This window comes from Lycorma delicatula, chromosome 11, assembly GCF_047948215.1.
Source record: "Lycorma delicatula isolate Av1 chromosome 11, ASM4794821v1, whole genome shotgun sequence".
NCBI classification, from domain to species: Eukaryota; Metazoa; Arthropoda; class Insecta; order Hemiptera; family Fulgoridae; genus Lycorma; species Lycorma delicatula.
The window spans coordinates 57,046,455-57,066,602 of NC_134465.1; the positions used below are offsets into that span (position 1 = coordinate 57,046,455).

At 29.9% G+C, this 20,148-nt stretch overlaps 1 protein-coding gene across 1 annotated transcript in view; it reads right to left on the minus strand.

Annotated features, from left to right (window-relative positions):
• Window positions 1–9,117: 9,117 nt before the first annotated feature.
• The window catches only part of LOC142332157 (uncharacterized), a 61,922-nt gene continuing 50,891 nt past the window's right edge, over window positions 9,118–20,148 (minus strand). The window contains exons 4-6 of the mRNA XM_075378428.1: window positions 16,201–16,366; window positions 14,008–14,230; window positions 9,118–9,346 (exon numbers count right to left, since the gene is read on the minus strand). Of these exons, the coding sequence (XP_075234543.1) occupies window positions 9,171–9,346; window positions 14,008–14,230; window positions 16,201–16,366 (565 nt within the window). The 3' untranslated portion in view covers window positions 9,118–9,170. The remainder of the gene's footprint in view (window positions 9,347–14,007; window positions 14,231–16,200; window positions 16,367–20,148) is intronic.

Sequence of the window (20,148 nt, forward strand, 5' to 3'; positions counted from 1 at the left end):
GTGCAGGTTTGCTAGTCTCAGTACAGTTTGCTAGTAGATTGGTCATTCAAAAGTATGCAAGTGTGGAGTTGTGTAGGATGGTAGATCATTCATTTTATTGATAAATTTTGTGAGCTATTTTCAATTGTTAAAAATTGCCTAATAGTTCTGACTTTATGTTTTCACATATGTTTATCATTATCAGCAAATATCAAAAACTAGTCCTACAAGTGGGTTCATCCCTTCAGAGTATGCTAGATTAATTATTTTGTGACACTGAAAACTCTTATACCTAACATAATAAGAAATATGTAGTCAAAATACTACATAGATATCACTATATTGATTATATCATGCTCATACACAAAAAAACGTATGATAACGTAATATGTTTCTCACATCCATCAACAAATTATATTCCAGTGTACATCTCACTGTAAAATATAAACATAATACCTTCTTTGACCTTACCATATCAAAAATATACACCAACAACATCTTAAAATATATGGAAAATCCACTATAGCTAACATTATTCGTAGCACATCTAGTAACCCCGTACAGTAAAAAGTGCAACTTTCTTATCCATGTTAGATTTCCTTTCTTACCCGACTACATCGAAGAACTGTATACAAAAACACATTTGAGAAAGACTAATCGCTATTCACCACACTTATAGACAACATGCTGCATAAAATATAGAACAATATAAAAAACCTAGACTAAAAATACACAACGCTAACAAATACCTACTATTATACAAAATCATCAAGATTTTCAAGAAAGAAGATTACTTTCCACTTTCAGAACATATAACAAAGTATCAGAGAATATTAAAAAAAATTAGAAATTATGTAAACACAGTAACCCAAGAATGTACAAAAAAAAACTGCATTAATTGAAGTTTTATGTAATACTTAGTTAATATTACATCAAATATTACATAAAACAAATTAGGCTCACGTTCTGAATTTCAAGGAACACATGTAGGCACCATATATGACCACAGAATCAAATTTTGCAAATCACCTCATAGAAACAAAAAATTCAACCACAGCAAACAAAATATTACACCCATGATGTCAAAACCAGATTCCTAGCATACTTACACAATGGAATTTACAGATACACTAAAGTTTAACAAAAAACAGCACTTTAGATTTTTGTTTATTGGCTTTTTTTTGTTTATTATAGAAAAAAAAGGAAATATGTTTTGCAGATTCTACATTATAACAGCAAAACAAATAGGTTATTACAAAATAGTAGCTTGAAACAAACAGCTAAGTTTTTTTTTTTTTTTTGTCTTCAGTCATTTGACTGGTTTGATGCAGCTCTCCAAGATTCCCTATTTAGTGCTAGTCGTTTCATTTCAGTATACCCTCTACATCCTACATCCCTAACAATTTGTTTTACATATTCCAAACGTGGCCTGCCTACACAATTTTTTCCTTCTACCTGTCCGTCCTTCCAACATTAAAGCGACTATTCCAGGATGCCTTAGTATGTGGCCTATAAGTCTGTCTCTTCTTTTAACTATATTTTTCCAAATGCTTCTTTCTTCATCTATTTGTCGCAATACCTCTTCATTTGTCACTTTATCCACCCATCTGATTTTTAACATTCTCCTATAGCACCACATTTCAAAAGCTTCTAATCTTTTCTTCTCAGATACTCCGATTGTCCAAGTTTCACTTCCATATAAAGCGACGCTCCAAACATATACTTTCAAAAATCTTTTCCTGACATTTAAATTAATTTTTGATGTAAACAAATTATATTTCTTACTGAAGGCTCGTTTCGCTTGTGCTATTCGGCATTTTATATCGCTCCTGCTTCGTCCATCTTTAGTAATTCTACTTCCCAAATAACAAAATTCTTTTACCACCATAATCTTTTCTCCTCCTATTTTCAAATTCAGTGGTCCATCTTTGTTATTTCTACTACACTTCATTACTTTTGTTTTCTTCTTGTTTATTTTCATGCGATAGTTCTTGCGTAGGACTTCATTTATGTCGTTCATTGTTTCTTCTAAATCCTTTTTATTCTAGGCTAGAATTACTATATCATCAGCAAATCGTAGCATCTTTATCTTTTCACCTTGTACTGTTACTCCGAATCTAAATTGTTCTTTAACATCATTAACTGCTAGATCCATGTAAAGATTAAAAAGTAACGGAGATAGGGAAAATCCTTGTCGGACTCCCTTTCTTATTACGGCTTCTTTCTTATGTTCTTCAATTATTACTGTTGCTGTTTGGTTCCTGTACATGTTAGCAATTGTTCTTCTATCTCTGTATTTGAACCCTTACTTTTTTAAAATGCTGAACATTTTATTCCAGTCTATGTTATTGAATGCCTTTTCTAGGTCTATAAACGCCAAGTATGTTGGTTTGTTTTTCTTTAATCTTCCTTCTACTATTAATATGAGGCCTAAAATTGCTTCCCTTGTCCCTATACTTTTCCTGAAACCAAATTGGTCTTCTCCTTACACTTCTTCCACTCTCCTCTCAATTCTTCTGTATAGAATTCTAGTTAAGATTTTTTATGCATGACTAGTTAAACTAATTGTTCTGTATTCTTCACATTTATCTGCCCCTGCTTTCTTTGGTATAACTATAACACTTTTTTTGAAGTCTGACGGAAATTCCCCTTTTTCATAAATATTACTCACCAGTTTGTATAATCTATCAATTGCTTCCTCACCTGCACTGCGCAGTAATTCTACAGGTATTCCGTCTATTCCAGGAGCCTTTCTGCCATTTAAATCTTTTAATGCTCTCTTAAATTCAGATCTCAGTATTGTTTCTCCCATTTCATCCTCCTCAACTTCCTCTTCTTCCTCTATAACACCATTTTCTAATTCATTTCCTCCGTATAACTCTTCAATATATTCCACCCATCTATCGACTTTACCTTTCGTATTATATATTGGTGTACCATCTTTGTTTAACACATTATTAGATTTTAATTTATGTACCCCAAAATTTTCCTTAACTTTCCTGTATGCTCCGTCTATTTTACCAATGTTCATTTCTCTTTCCACTTCTGAACACTTTTCATTAATCATCCACTCTTCTTTCGCCAGTTTGCATTTCCTGTTTATAGCATTTCTTAATTTCCGATAGTTCCTTTTACTTTCTTCATCACTAGCATTCTTATATTTTCTACGTTCATCCATCAGCTGCAATATATCGTCTGAAACCCAAGGTTTTCTACTAGTTCTCTTTATTCCGCCTAAGTTTGCTTCTGCTGATTTAAGAATTTCCTTTTTAACATTCTCCCATTCTTCTTCTACATTTTCTACCTTATCTTTTTTACTCAGACCTCTTGCGATGTCCTCCTCAAAAATCTTCTTTACCTCCTCTTCCTCAAGCTTCTCTAAATTCCACCGATTCATCTGACACCTTTTCTTCAGGTTTTTAAACCCCAATCTACATTTCATTATCACCAAATTATGGTCGCTATCAATGTCTGCTCCAGGGTAAGTTTTGGTAAACAGCTTAGTAAATTCTCAATATTGAGAATTTTACAGCTAGCAGAGGTTAATTTCAAAAATTTATATGAATATCTGGTTTGACTCTAAAAATATGTTCCACTTCTTGTCAAAAATTGCAAAATGCATAAACAGAGAAAGTTAGAGAATTTCATCAATATGTTATTAGCTTGCATAAAAATTTTAATTTCGAACTATCACAAATAGATATGCTGATCAGAAATGCCTGTAAACTTTGTAATGCCACAGAATTCAAATATAAGTTTGATTGGTGAAAGAAGTGTTTCAATTAAAATTGATGGTTGTGAAAAACAAAGGTGTACAGTTACTCGCCATTTTAGCAGAAGGCAAAATAAAAGGAAAAGAAAAAAGAACATTAACACAAAATATTAAAAAAAAAGATTACACAAACATAAGGACATTACTTAAAATGATATCCCCTTTAAAATGAATATCTTGATTTTCAAAAAAGACAATGAATAAAAAACTGAGAACACGTTTTAGGGCTTTCCCGTCATGCAGTTTTTCTGATAGATGGCTTACACATACAACTTGATTTAAAATATTTATAATTTTATTTAAATATAATATTTTATGTTTATTTAATTCAACGATTTTAACTAAAGTGCACGCGAATACTGTATTTCATTCACTTAAGTGTGGCGGTGCTAGCGACCACTTAAATACTTTTTTACACCTTAAAGATTACTCATTTATTTAATTTTATCGCTCACCTGTGACGTTACAACATAGCAGATGACTACAACAGCTGTACGTCAGTGTTCACTAGCACTCTTTGTGATGAGAAGGGGATACTATTAAGGCAGTATACCCACTTAGCCGCTAGTTTATTTAGATAATTTTTTGGGGTAGGGATGTGATATTATAAAAGTTTTTTTGCATATATTATTCTTTAATTGTTAATAAATGTTCCTAAGAAAAACAACAATTAAGTGAAATTTTGAGATACTGTGGGTTACCATGCTGTACAGTCTCACCCCTTTGACCTTTTAAGTTGAAAATTTAATGACATCAATGTCCCATATATAGAAGTAATCTGACCAGGTTTGGTCAAAATCGGTCCTGTAGTTCTAGAGGTATAAGGAATGCAAGACCAAACACACACACACATGCGTATACATATGAACATCCAGTTTTTGGGTTCCTTAGATATCAAAACATCAAGATCTGGTGAAAACCACTTATAACCAAATTGGATCGATTACAATACTTTCCCTTATAACTCTTACAGCACCAGACAGGAAAGTAACAGAACATAAAAAAATATTTAAAAATGGCATGAATTAATAAATGAAAAAACAAAGCATTAAAGAACTAAAACAAAGAACAAAAAATGTAAAACCTAATTGTCTTAAAGTTGAAAAAGCAGTAATTTTCCTGAAATAATTTTTAACACAAGCACAAACACAGATAAAGATATAGTTACCAAAAAAATAATTATCAAATAATAAGTATTACAAAATACAAAAAATAATTAAATTGAATTATTAAATACTAAAGTAGCACAGTACAGATAAAATATATTACTTGTTTATATACTCACCATTTTAAAACAGGCATTATTAACAAGATTACTACCAGGTACTCCTTTGAAGAAGTTAATAATTAATTCCAAAAGGTACTTGGAAGAGAAACTAACATTAAATTGAAATTTTTCATTAAATAATTTAGTTTATGATTTATTTAAAAATAAAATGTACTTAAGATATATGTTTTACTATCCTCTGACCCAATGTCTTGTCTGATCAAAATGTATGTCAATTATGTAAAATCTTAACAGAAATGTTGAAGATAAAAATGTTGCTGATGAATATCATCAAAAAGATTGGAGGAGAGAATGATATTAACTTAATAAACTGTGTAATGATTATTAACATTATTTAACTACATGTTGCATAAACACACACACATGTTTCTTATTATATTTCTAACAATCAGACTAGTAATTTCTTCTAACATGTTGACAATGATCATATCATAAAATTACTGACAAGTTTTTTAGTCTTATTTTTTAAATTGGCAGGAAAAAATGAGATACTTTAACATTTCTTAGAGTATTTGTTGAACAATAAAAGGAAATTGAAAGCAGCAGATCTAATCACATCAGTATATTTATGTATTTATCTCAAAAAGATTAAATACAAGTCTTGTTTTATCTACTTACTTTAAATATTCAAAGGTTTTTTAATAAGTAGCAATATCACTTAGAGTACCACTGTAGAAAAAGCTAAATAACAATTGTAAAAACATCAAAAGAAATATTCCATGATGCAACAAGTCAGTCATCTTTTAATTTAAGTTTTACCTTGTTTTATTTCTACAACAACTAATGTTTAATAGCAATTAAGTTTCCTCTTAAAATGTCTTGGAAAATTCATTATTAAAAGCTTTTATTTAACTCGCTTTAGGAATAATCAAATCTTGCAACTGCTATATCTTTTGATCTATCATATGAAAATCAATGAAATTTGGTACACATATGTAACTTCGATGACAATACAGCACTACAGTGTCGGAATTTGATATGACCCACCCCCACGTGCTACCCCTACGCTAAATTCATGCATTTAGTTGAACATTTTTATTTCTCATGAACTATCGTATGAAAATGATTGAAATTTTGTACACATATGTAACTTCGATGTGTAAAAATAAATATTTTTACTTTTTTTTAGTCTTAAAAAAATACAAAAAACAAAAAAATTACAAAAATATATTTGATTTCATATATAAAATTATTTTTTAAAAAAGCTTTTATTTAATTAATATTAACATTAATAAAAAAGGAAACAAATTAGAAAAACCCTCTAAAAAGTAAAAAAAAGAATTAAATCAAATTGAGAATTTTTAACAAAAAATATAATATATTAACAAATATAAAAATGCACTGAAAAGTAAAAAAAATAAATTATATAAATATCTAAAAAATAACCAAAAAATAAATAAATGTAATAATTATTAAATTTTAAAATTAAAAGTAATGAAAATATTTAGTTAAATAAAAGCATGGCGCAGTTTTTATAATTTATTTAAAGCAACGTAACATTTATTTTTACTACAATTGCTCATTTTTACTTTGTCCAGATTCAGCTCTATATCTGCTGCAGCTGCATACCTATGAAACTATAGTGATCAGCCAAAACTTTGAATGTTAGGCTTTTTGCAAATGTTATTTCAAAAACCCCTTAGGCCAAAAAACAAAAAAAAGTTACCTTCTGAAAGGTGTATCTCCTAGAACATTCCAAAGATCTTACGACATAGTATGTACATGTGTGTTGGCCTATATTTTGATTAATATCTACAGACCAAATCGATATAAATTCTTTGAAAAAGTTGAAAATGTTTGCATATGAGGCACTGATGGCACTAAATGTATGGACAATTTAAAAAAAATGGAGGATGAATAATTTTCACTATTTTGAATTTTTGTTTAGTTCATGTATAATTGAGGTTTAATAGTATGAAAGAAATGCTTATTAAGTCAATCAGATTTAGGGATAAAGATATTATTTAACTTTATTAACATTTTTTTCCTGTTATCTCAAAAACCCAATGACAAAAATGGTTTAAATTTGGCACAAATATTTGCCTGTGTGTACCCCAGCTATGACCTGACTTTCAACCCCATAAGAAGGGGATAATCATTGTAACCATATTATTTAATAAATTATAACAACTTTTTTTAACCTTGTTAAATAATACTTTAACAAACTTATTTTATTAAATAATTATGCTAATAAATGAACTTTTTAAGTCTTAAAAAACTGCTAAATTAGATCTGTACTTAAAATATTAATTTTTTTTTACTTCAATTTTCAAGATAGAATATTAATATGAATCAACTGTTTATGTAGATGATACAAGAACTTTTATAAAAAAAAAGGTATCCCCATGAATTTCAAAAATTTTAAATTCTTATTTATTTCAAAAATTGTCTGGATTTAAAAAATCTGTTTAATATAATTTCTGATACTTTATCGATTTTTCAAATTGTTGTAAAACAAATTTGGATTTTTTTTAAACAGTTATTTATACTATAAATTATTTTTATATTATTTATACTATAAATTATTATTTTGATGACAGAAATTCATCTACTCAAAGGGGGTCAAAGCGGATTAAATTTCTTTACTGAGCATTTTGATTTTTTTCTTAACTGTACTCTTCTTCTTAATTATTATACTTTCTAAGTATGGCATAATTAAGTCATTAATATTTATATACTGTATGGAATCTTAAAATAAATATCTGTCAAGGGCAAAACCGATAAAATTATTCTACCCTTTGCACTAGGGGCTGACATGCGAAACATGTTAGGGAACACTCCAATGATGTTATCAACTATCTTGCAATTTATAAAGGCTGTACATCTTGATTCAAGAATTTAATTTTTTATACTGTCCTTGTCGACTGTGTGTACAGTTTAGCATATACCAGAATGTAATTTTATTCTTTTAAGTTACTTTTTTAATGTTGTATCCACTGTGGTTTTTAAAATACCACAAAATCTTTTAATGCAAGTTTTAATTAATTTAGTTTTAGTTTTTAATTAATTTTTATTTGTAAGTTTTTAACATCTATTCATCTATGAAAATATATTGTGCCCAGATGATATCGCAAATGCATTTTTTGCCCAGAAAAATCCATAAAAAAAATCTCTGCACTCTGCTAGTTATTTTTTTTGATAAATATTATGCCTATATTCATGTAATTTCAGGTGTTTTTTGTTCATTTTTAGCATCTAGGATTTTTATTAAAATTAATCCAATAAATCTTTCCCAATAAATTACAGTATTGTCCACTAGTACTCTGGATTCATTAAATTTTTTTTTATAAATTTAGAATGTTTTCAATGAAAGACAAACTGTCAAGAATAATTGGTATTTTAATTATAATAATCTTTTAGCTTACAGGCTTAGGTAAATTACCATATTAAATTTGTTAATAAAATTGATTTTTTGTTAAAAATAATCAGTAAAACATTGTTGTATCATAGAAACCATTTATTTTTTTTTTCAAAATATTAAAGTAAAATAAAGTTTATGTATATATATTACTATATTAATAATAATATTAGATTAGTCTTAGGTTAATAAATTATATAGTAATAATTAATATTACCATTATATTTAATAATTACAACTATAATTATAAAAACTTACACACAAAAAATAGACATATAGTTAGAATAAATTATGCAATTCCACCATGGAAAAATAAATAGAATAAATAACTACAAAATCACATAAAAGGAAAAATATATATTACTTTAACTAATATTCACATCATCTCATATGATTATTATTTTTTTAAGTTTAGTGTATTTATCCATAGATCATGTGACCTTCTGTTCTTAATTATTAATAATAAAAGAATTATAACAAATTTAAAAACAAAATAAACATACATGTAAACATATATTTTAAAGTAAGCATTATAATATATGTATATATTTATAATTATAATAATAATAATAATAATAATAATAATAATAATAATAATAATATAAATATACACATTAATAAATCACAAGAGTTTTCTTTTTTTGTTTTAGGTTCAAAATTACATATAAGATATTATGAAACTTTTGATATTTGATATTGATTGAGTTTTAAGTTCTGGTTTTATCAGTATTTTTATTTTAATTACAATTCATTATAGCAGTAATACAATTAAGTCACATATTAGTAGCGTTTGTCAGTTCACAACATTGAAAATTAAGATCATCACAAAATAATCCATCTGAAAGAATTACTTCAGATCCAAGGTCACTAATTAAATACGGTGTTGAAACTTCTGTGACTAGACTAGAATCTTCAACAACTTCATCTTTTGTTAGGTGATTCAAGAAATCTGGAAAAAATTAAAGTTCTTAATTAGTAAAATTAGTTACTTATAATTACAATCGTTATCATTAGTGAGATTTTTAAAATGATTTTCATAAGTTTTAAAAGTAAATCATGAAAGAATTATGAAAAATAATCTATTAAATTTCTATTAAATTCCTTATTGCTTACTAATGGTGGAAGGAGGGAGGTTTATAAAAAAAAATAAAAATATAATAGAGGATATATTCAATAAAAAACACAACTGCAAATGATGCAGTAAAGTAACTGATGAAAATAATTACCAGAGTTTTTCTTTTAAGATTTTTAAGTAACATCTTTCAATCAGCAAGCAAAAGTAACTAAAATAGGGGGTAAATATTGAACTTTATTAAATCATAAAAATTACTTGTAAAATTCTACTCTTAAAAATGTCAGAATACACACAAAATATGAGTATATTAAAACAAATATATAGATTACAAAGTTTACCAAAATGATCACATTAGAGAAAATGAACACATAGTTATATAACATTGAAAACACAAAGATTAGAAATCAGTAGCAAAAACTCAGAGAAAAAATGTATGATAAAAGTAGAAATTAAAACACAATACAGGTCAACATAAAATTTGGAACTGATAAGGGAGTAGATGTTCTATATAGTATTTCATATGATGAATGTGAGTATATATTCTGAAACAATCCATCATGTAATTTCCTAAAGTTACAACCCCTTAAATTTATTTTTTCCATAATTCGTGGAACTAACAATACAAATAAACAAACATATAGATATAATAACTTATTTGTATTGTTAGTTCCACGAAATAAGTTAGTATATCTATATGTTTGCTTATTCACATCTGATTTATATTGTGATGCATGCTGTCGATTATGCTTCGATACATAACAATCAAATAATGTAATTTCATGTTCAAACCAGACATGTTAGGGAGTCAAGTAATGACTAATTCAACGTGATGAAATTTGAGTTCAGCAATTGGTATGACTTGTGTTCTTTACAGTAGTGATTTTATTGTATACATATTATAAAGATTGTTTCATAAGTGATGCCATAAATTTAGTGAAAGATTTTTATATCAGAACAAATTTTGGTATTATTTTATTGAATATAAATATTTGTTAAGTTGTGTGTGCGTGCATGTGTGTATGTGGATGTGTTTTATTACACTCTACGGTGAAACAGTTTTATGAAGTATTTTAAGTAATTAAGTATTTATAAATTAAAGTTAGTATTAAGTAAGTATTTCTGTACTATTTCAGTTTACTTTCATTCATTCATTCATTAAAACATTTTGAATTTTATAGTGAATAAAAATCGGGCTCGTAAAAATTCTCCAAATATTTTTTGTTACATTTGCGGAGAATTTACCATGAAAACCAGTATTGGTATTGAATCTGTTGAAAACTGCTTACAAACACTATTTTGACTTACCCTTGGGAGACCAAGATAAATCCTGGGCTCCACACAGCATGCATCAAGTGCTACATTAAACTAAGCCAGTGGTTAAAAGGAAAAAAAGGCATATGCCTCTTGGTACCTATGATTTGGCTAGAGCCTACTAACCATTATGGTAACTGCTATTTTTGCTTTAACAAATGTTATTTGTTTCAATTCAAACAATAAAAGGAATATTGCATACCCAAATGTTCGTTCAGCTATGAGACCGGCACTTCATGGAGTTAATTTACAGATTCCAATAGCTACAACTTCTTGGAAAGAAATTTCTGATTCCCCACAAGGCTCAACCAATGAATCCTCATCTTCAACAGATATTAATTAGATTCCAGAAGACTGAAATACTGAACCTCACCTCATCTCACAAGCAGAACTGAGCGAGCTAATTCATGACTTGTATTTGTCAAAACAACATGCAGAACTCCTACGTTCACATATTAAAGAATGAAATTTATTTAAACAAGGATATTAAAATGTCAGAATATAGAAATTGAAATCAAAATTTACTGAACTACTTTAGAAGAGATTGTTTAATTTGTTCCTGCCATGATGTTAGGGGCCTAATGTCTGAACTAGACATTGAATATGTTATTCATGATTGGCATTTATGAAAATAGAGTCATAAAAAAAAAAGCTTAAAGGCAGTGAGTGTTGTTTGATACCTCTCAACAATTTTAATATTTTAAGTTACATATTTTATAAAAAGTCTCCCATTTATGCAGCCTTGTGGCGAGAAATGTCAATTTTATGGGCAAGTAAAGTATATTTACATTTGTTTCTGCGTTTATTTTAACACATTTTTTCAGTTCATAAATCAAGAGATCTTTTCAACATCAGTCAATGTATTTAGTAATTAATCCATATGAAAATTCACTCAATACGAGAGCTGGAAGCTTAAATATAAATTAATTAATCTTTTATTTATATATCACATTCAATTTACGAAACAAATTATCGTAATACGAAACTAACCTTCCTTGACACAATAACAAAAGAGAAGTTGGCTTCAAAATCAATAAATCGCTAAGGAGAATATATAGGATTGAAAATTCAGCTAATTTTTACCATTATTATTTACAATTTGATTTGACCCACGTTTAAAATCATATTTATCAGCGATTCCGAAACTTTTTCTAGTCACGGCGCTCTTTTTCAATTACATTTTTTTCATGGTACCCTACCCTAAGTAAAAGTATGACTACTCGTAAGTAAGAGATAAAAAATAAAACTCTTGAATCTTCGCTATTTTTTTTTTTTTTTTTTTTTTACTTTATTAACATTAAATTAATAATTATAAATGTCTTGGTTCAATTAATTATGAAGTTTTTATAATATTTCGCTGTGCCCTTGTGAAGAGGCCGCGGCGCACAGCTTGGTAATATACTGAATAATTATAGTGGGCAATTTATAGTGAATTACTTACATAGATTTTTTTAATTTGAATATTATATCGTCCAAATGTTTTCCATTACTCCTCACACACTCACTTAACCTCATTCTAAAATTTGACATTCCTCGCTCAATCATCACTTGTGGAACTGCTTCAATTTCCCGTTGAATGGCTTCTTTGAGTTCTGCAATTGACTGTGGTCGACCACTGAATACTTTGTTTGAGATACCCCCACAGAAAAAAAATCCAAACGGCCAGATCAGGTGAACGCGCTGGCCAGGAATGTCGCCAAATCGGGAAATCAAACGTCCAGGAAATGTTTCTCGCAGAACATCCATTGCAATTCTCGCCGTATGGGCGATCGCACCATCCTGTTGAAACCAAATTTCATGTCCTTGAAAGTCATTCAGTTTCGGTCGAGAAATTCATTCTACATGTTTACGAATCGATGAGATGTTACTGTTACTCTGCGATTTAACTCCTCAAAAAAATACGGTCCAGTTATGGCGAACTTTGAAATCGCACACCACACTGTAACATACTGACTGTGAAATGGTTTTTCAAGAATTTGCCGTGGATTATGCGAAGCCCAATAACGGTAAATTTGTTTACTCACAAATCCTGACAGATGAAAATGCGCTTCGTCACTTAAAAGAATAATGGCATCCTGGTGGGCATTTTCGAGGATGACCTCGCAAGCTGCTTTGCGAGACGCCCAATCATTTTCATTAAGTTGCTGCACTAACATCATCTTATACGGATGGAATTTCAGGTCGGCATGAAGAATTCGTCGTACTCTTCGATCAGAAATGGCTAGCGCAGCAGAATTTCTCGCTGCTGAACGTCGTGAAGACCGCGTAACAGGTAACCTTACAACGTTAATGTTTTCAGGCGTTCTCACAGTCAGTTTTCGTCCTGTTGGTTTCATTTTTAAAAGACGATGTGTTCCTAAAATTCTTCATCCACAACAATATCGTATTCCTACTAGGAACAGACGCGTGTCGATTTAAATTGAAATGTCTGCGAAATAAACGCTGTGTTACAATAACAAGGTCATTATTTTTAAAATGGGCTTCAATCACAAACGCTCGTTGTTCACCCGACCACTACATACTGGCTACTGAAATAGCATGAATAGACCTATCGATGTACAACACTCCCGCCTTCTCATTGACAGTGGTGCCAACATAACAATTACTACAAAATAGTCAGATTTATATGCCGGACTCTGTATAACAAGTATACACCTGACCACCACGAAACATGTACTAACGAATCGGACTATTCCGCTAGTGATTGGTACATTCCGGTGCTAAGCTAAGGGAGACGCACACACGGACGGACCAGATACAAATGCCGTTTAGTAGGGTAGGATTTTAATCTATTTAACTGATATTAATAGGTTTTTATAATAATTTGTAATTTTTTTTCATGATACTGCCATGAATCTGTTTGCAATTGATGAATAAAGTTGTTTACTGTAATATTCATTTTACAGTACTTTGTTATTATTTAAGGAAAATGTAAAATAGCATAAAAAACACATCACACTTTTGTTGTAGATCATTGTATTTGGTGATATTTAATGTCTGATGACAAGTATAGTCTTGAAAACTTGAGATTTTTAGTGCAATCACAGTTATTTGATTCTACTCTTTGAAATAACAGCAGTTAAAATAAAAATGGCATTTATTGGTTTTTTGCTTAAGTGCCATGCCTGAAAATTTTGGCTTGACAAGTATCTCCTATAACTGAATTTTAGATTACCATATAATTGTTATGATTATAAAATATATTTGAGAATAGACCAAAATACCTGTTTCAGGAGACAAATACTGTACTTCAACTTGCTTTTTCACACCACTAAGTATTTCTTCGGCTGATCGTGCAAGACTTGGATCTGGTGATGTTTCAGTCAGAGGTAATGATGGCTGTGGTGAAAGTTCTTCAACTGCTGAATCAGATGGTTCTTCAATACTAGCCGTGGCAACAGCAACTTCATCCATTAGGTTTATAAAACCTTTCACTTTGTTCTTTTTCTGAAAAAAAAATAATTTTCATATTTTTATTATTATAATTTTACAATTGTTTTTGTGTTCTTCCTATTCAGTTAAACAAGTTTGATCCAGAGTTTTTTTACAGGAAATTTAATAAAAATGTAAGAGTAACATCAGTCTTTTTATATTTTATTTCTCTATTAGAATATGAGTTAATATCCAACTGTGTAAAATAATTAAATGGAACAAAACTTAATAAAATTTACTTTATTATTTATTTACTTTATTTTTTCTCCATCACACTTTCCTTCTGATCTTGAAGCTCCAGAATGATTAGTCCCTCTGAGAGGAAAGATAAACATCTCTCCTGAAAGAAGGTAACGGTCTACTGACCTCTTTAAAGACTGGGTGAATTTTTTGAACACTGGACAAAGCATGAGCAACTGTCATTCTTGCTTGATGTTTAAAAGCATAGAAGACCTATACGAGATAAGATCTATATAAGATCATAAGATCTATACGAATTCTTCAGTTACGTGAGGACAAAAAAATCTTCTCTGAAGCAGTATATGATGTGCTACAACATTTGCAATGGTGGTGTTATAAGTTTTCACTTCCTAGTCAGTATTTTACCAATTTTGAGTGTACACTTTTCACATCCACTCCCAATCTCATCTCCTACAATGTAGCTTGCATCTTTATTATTAAATCTGCTGTGAAGAAATATTAATCACTTGTTCTTTTTCCCATCTAAACACTATTTTAGAAAGTGTTCTATGTAAATTGATTAAAATAAATTGAACATCTAAATTTGGCTATTTTGTGTAATTAGATTCTCATTTATGCAGAAAATAATTTTAAAATTTGTATTGTATTTCAAGAAAAAATAACCTAAAACATCTTTATTAAAATAATTCAATTTACTTACTTTTTGATCAATATTTTTTTTACTGATGTTATAACAGCATATAATTTGAGGAATATTTTCATTGGCACTCATGTTTGAAATAAACAAAAAAAAAAAAAGATCAATCAGGTTCAATTAATGATACAGCTTTGAATAATATGATCCATTTAATCATGGATAAAATAGTCTGTATTGTTCTAGATTATAGGTTATGGTGAAGTAGTATAATATTGAATTAAAAAAAGCTGATAACAAAGTTGTTATACTTTCCCGGGATTGGTTATTTATCCTTATGCAATGGAAAAATAATGATACAAGAGAAAAATTTAAGAAATTCAAAAAATCAATATTTTTTACTTTCTCAACTTCCCCATCACCAACATCACCTCCCAAGAAAATGTTTTGATTTGTGTATAATTAATATGTTAAACGGAAGTAAAATAAAAAAACGCCACTGAAAAATGTTCAACCAATAATAAATTACCCATGATTTTTTTTTGTGAATGGGGCTGAATTACTATGGAATTTTGTTATAATGTTATAATTAATGTTTAAAAAAATAAAAAAAGTTTTAAAAAATTCAAAAACTAATATTTTTAACTTTGATTGACTACCCCAACCACTAACGTTAAAAAAATTTGCTCTCAAACTCTTCACCCCAAAAATCAAAAAAGCTGTTTTTTATTTATTATATATTGTTTAACAAATTTTTTTTATCTTCCTAACTTGGGGAAAATTTTCAGAAAATTGACCCCAAAGAAACTATCTACCCCATCACCTGGAGATGTTGATCTCAGACTTTTACCAAAAAATTATCCGTCTCTGTGCCATATTTAACTTGACAGTTTATCCAGTCAAAAGTTATTAAGTTATTAAGCTTCAAACACACCAACATATGTACATACATACATATGAACAAACATTACCTCCCCACTTTTTTTTTTGGTTCCTGGATCATAAAACATTGTGAAATGGAAAAATTCCATACATATTTTTTGACTAATTACCATTATTTCCTTCTTGCAGTATAACTGTAGACTGAGCCATAATGTTAGGAAAGAAATAAGTGAGCTTCAATAATTTTACAGTAAACAGAAGTACATACCCAAACATCAGGTGATGGTGAAATGCCTTGAGTACTTAATGTCCATAGATGTCCTGCTCCTTGTGAAGCTTTCATTCCTTTACGAAAATGAGGATTAATGCTTAAATTATGTCTTACAGAGTTCTTCCATCGATCATCATGTACTTTATAAAAAGGAAATCTCTCTCTAAAAATAAAAAATTATTTCTATAGAAAATTTGTTACTAAACTGACATTTTATTTAATGCTATAATAGATTTTTAAATTCCACTTATTCTTTCTAGAATGTTTTATTTTAATGTATATAATATAATGTATTATTTTAATACAAACATATTTTTAATTACTAATATAACTAATTACTTATAATTCTACAATGAATCAGTCTTAAGTCAATTTTCCACTTATCTTGTTACTCTGATGTCTGCATCACGTGTAATTTAATAAGATTCAATAAAAAATTTCTTCTTTCTTCAAGTAAATTTGATTTTTTATTAGATAAAATATTTTTAAACTTTAGGATATAACATGGTCAAATTAGGTTAGTGGCATTAAAAACAATACATATCATTTCTTTTTTCTTTGTCTATCCATTATCAAACATTGACTATCCATAAGTAATTTCAACTTCTGGAATAATTAAAAAGTAGTCATATTAAACAAAATGTAGCTGTGAAATGTTCTTAAAATCAGATCTTCCCTCTACTACTTCCAAAACCTCTTAGAATATCAACTGTTATAATCATATACTGAACATCTCATCAGTTGGCTTAAAAATTTCAATTTTCTTTTCTTTATTCCTCTAAAGAGAATCTGATAATCTAATCCATTCTTCTCAAAACTTAAGTGATTTATTTATTTTCCTTATGGTAACTACAGGCCTAATTACAGCTTGTGTAACCGCTTTTTTAAATTGGTATGAAGTAAGCATAATAGCATATGCAAAAGTGCAAAGCTTGAACTGGGGAATAGCAGAACTGGGATTCTGATTACAAATTGGATCCCCATCCCAATTGGAAATTTTTTATAATATTTCTAGGTATTTTAAGAATATTTATCAAATCCACATTTTGAAGGACTATTGTGGTATCAGATAAGGTTCAGTACTTCTTTATATTTAACAGCACTGAAAAAATATACAATCTTCAAAATCTTAGATTTGTTCTAGAATTTTTGAAAACTGACAAAATGTTAAAAGGTTGCTCTTGTTTTTTTCAATTCTGTATTCTATAAGATAATCAGTTTTTAAATTAATTGCAACACACTCTAATGTAAGGATAAAATAAAAAAAAATTTATGCATCTGCATAGATAAATTTATAATTAAAATGAGTTAGTAATTTTACTAATGTAGAAAATATAAGAATGCTAATGATTAAGACCTTCTCTATGAATCATGAGACCTTGCCGTTGGTGAGGGGGCTTGAGTGCTCAGGGATACAGAGTAGCTGGACCGAAGGTGCAACCATATCGGAGAGGTATCTGTTGAGAGCCAGACTAAGGAATGATTCCTGAAAGAGGGCAGCAGCTCTTTCAGTAGTTGTTAGGGGCGTAAGTCACAATGACTTAAACGGCCGTATCAACATCACTCAGTCCTCTGAGTACTGCGCAGCTGAAAGCAATGGAAAACTACAGCTGTTTTTTTTTTCCAAGAAAATGTGGCTCTGCATTTTCAAAAACAATAATGGAGGCGCCTTCCTTGGTAAAATATTCCGGAGGTAAAATAGTCCCCCGTTCGGATCTCCGGGTGGGGACTACTAAGGAAGGGGTCACCAGAAAAGTAAAAAATAACATTCTACGAGTCGGAGCGTGGAATGTTAGAAGCTTAAAAAAGGTTGGTAGGCTAGAGAATTTAAAAAGGGAAATGGATAGGGTAAACGTGGATATAGTAGGAATTAGTGAGGTTCGGTGGGAAGAGGAAGGCGACTTTTGGTCGGGTGACTTTAGAGTAATTAACTCAGCGTCAAATAATGGGCAGGCAGGAGTAGGTTTCGTGATGAACAAGAAAATAGGGAGGAGAGTGGAGTATTTCAAGATGCATAGCGATAGAGTCATTGTAATAAGGATAAAATCAAAACCTAAACCGACAACGATTGTTAACGTCTATATGCCTACAAGCGCCCATGATGATGATGAGGTAGAATGTGTATACGAAGAGATTGATGAAGCAATTAAACACGTAAAAGGAGATGAAAATTTAATAATAGTTGGAGATTGGAATGCAAGCATTGGAAAAGGCAAGGAAGGAAATATAGTGGGTGAATACGGGCTGGGCAAAAGGAATGAAAGAGGGGACCGACTTATAGAGTTTTGCACGAAGTATAATTTAGTAATTGCCAACACCCAATTTAAAAATCATAATAGAAGGATATACACTTGGAAAAAGCCAGGCGATACTGCAAGGTATCAGATAGATTATATCATGGTTAAGCAAAGATTTAGAAATCAACTCGTGGACTGCAAAACTTACCCTGGAGCAGACATTGATAGCGACCATAATTTGGTGATAATGAAATGTAGATTGGGGTTTAAAAACCTGAAGAAAAGGTGTCAGATGAATTGGTGGAATTTAGAGAAGCTTGAGGAAGAGGAGGTAAAGAAGATTTTTGAGGAGGACATCGCAAGAGGTCTGAGTAAAAAAGATAAGATAGAAAATGTAGAAGAAGAATGGGAGAATGTTAAAAAGGAAATTCTTAAATCAGCAGAAGCAAACTTAGGCGGAATAAAGAGAACCGGTAGAAAACCTTGGGTTTCAGACGATATATTGCAGCTGATGGATGAACGTAGAAAATATAAGAATGCTAGTGATGAAGAAAGTAAAAGGAACTATCGGCAATTAAGAAATGCTATAAACAGGAAGTGCAAACTGGCGAAAGAAGAGTGGATTAAAGAAAAGTGTTCAGAAGTGGAAAGAGAAATGAACATTGGTAAAATAGACGGAGCATACAGGAAAGTTAAGGAAAATTTTGGGGTACATAAATTAAAATCTAATAATGTGTTAAACAAAGATGGTACACCTATATATAATACGAAAGGTAAAGTCGATAGATGGGTGGAATATATTGAAGAGTTATACGGAGGAAATGAATTAGAAAATGGTTTTATAGAGGAAGAAGAGGAAGTTGAGGAGGATGAAATGGGAGAAACAATACTGAGATCTGAATTTAAGAGAGCATTAAAAGATTTAAATGGCAGAAAGGCTCCTGGAATAGATGGAATACCTGTAGAATTACTGCGCAGTGCAGGGGAGGAGGCGATTGATAGATTATACAAACTGGTGTGTAATATTTATGAAAAAGGGGAATTTCCGTCAGACTTCAAAAAAAGTGTTATGGTAATGATACCAAAGAAATCAGGGGCAGATAAATGTGAAGAATACAGAACAATTAGTTTAACTAGTCATGCATCAAAAATCTTAACTAGAATTCTATACAGAAGAATTGAGAGGAGAGTGGAAGAAGTGTAAGGAGAAGACCAATTTGGTTTCAGGAAAAGTATAGGGACAAGGGAAGCAATTTTAGGCCTCATATTAATAGTAGAAGGAAGATTAAAGAAAAACAAACCAACATACTTGGCGTTTATAGACCTAGAAAAGGCATTCAATAACATAGACTGGAATAAAATGTTCAGCATTTTAAAAAAGTAAGGGTTCAAATACAGAGATAGAAGAACAATTGCTAACATGTACAGGAACCAAACAGCAACAGTAATAATTGAAGAACATAAGAAAGAAGCCGTAATAAGAAAGGGAGTCCGACAAGGATGTTCCCTATCTCCGTTACTTTTTAATCTTTACATGGATCCAGCAGTTAATGATGTTAAAGAACAATTTAGATTCGGAGTAACAGTACAAGGTGAAAAGATAAAGATGCTACGATTTGCTGTTGATATAGTAATTCTAGCCTAGAATAAAAAGGATTTAGAAGAAACAATGAACAGCATAAATGAAGTCCTACGCAAGAACTATCGC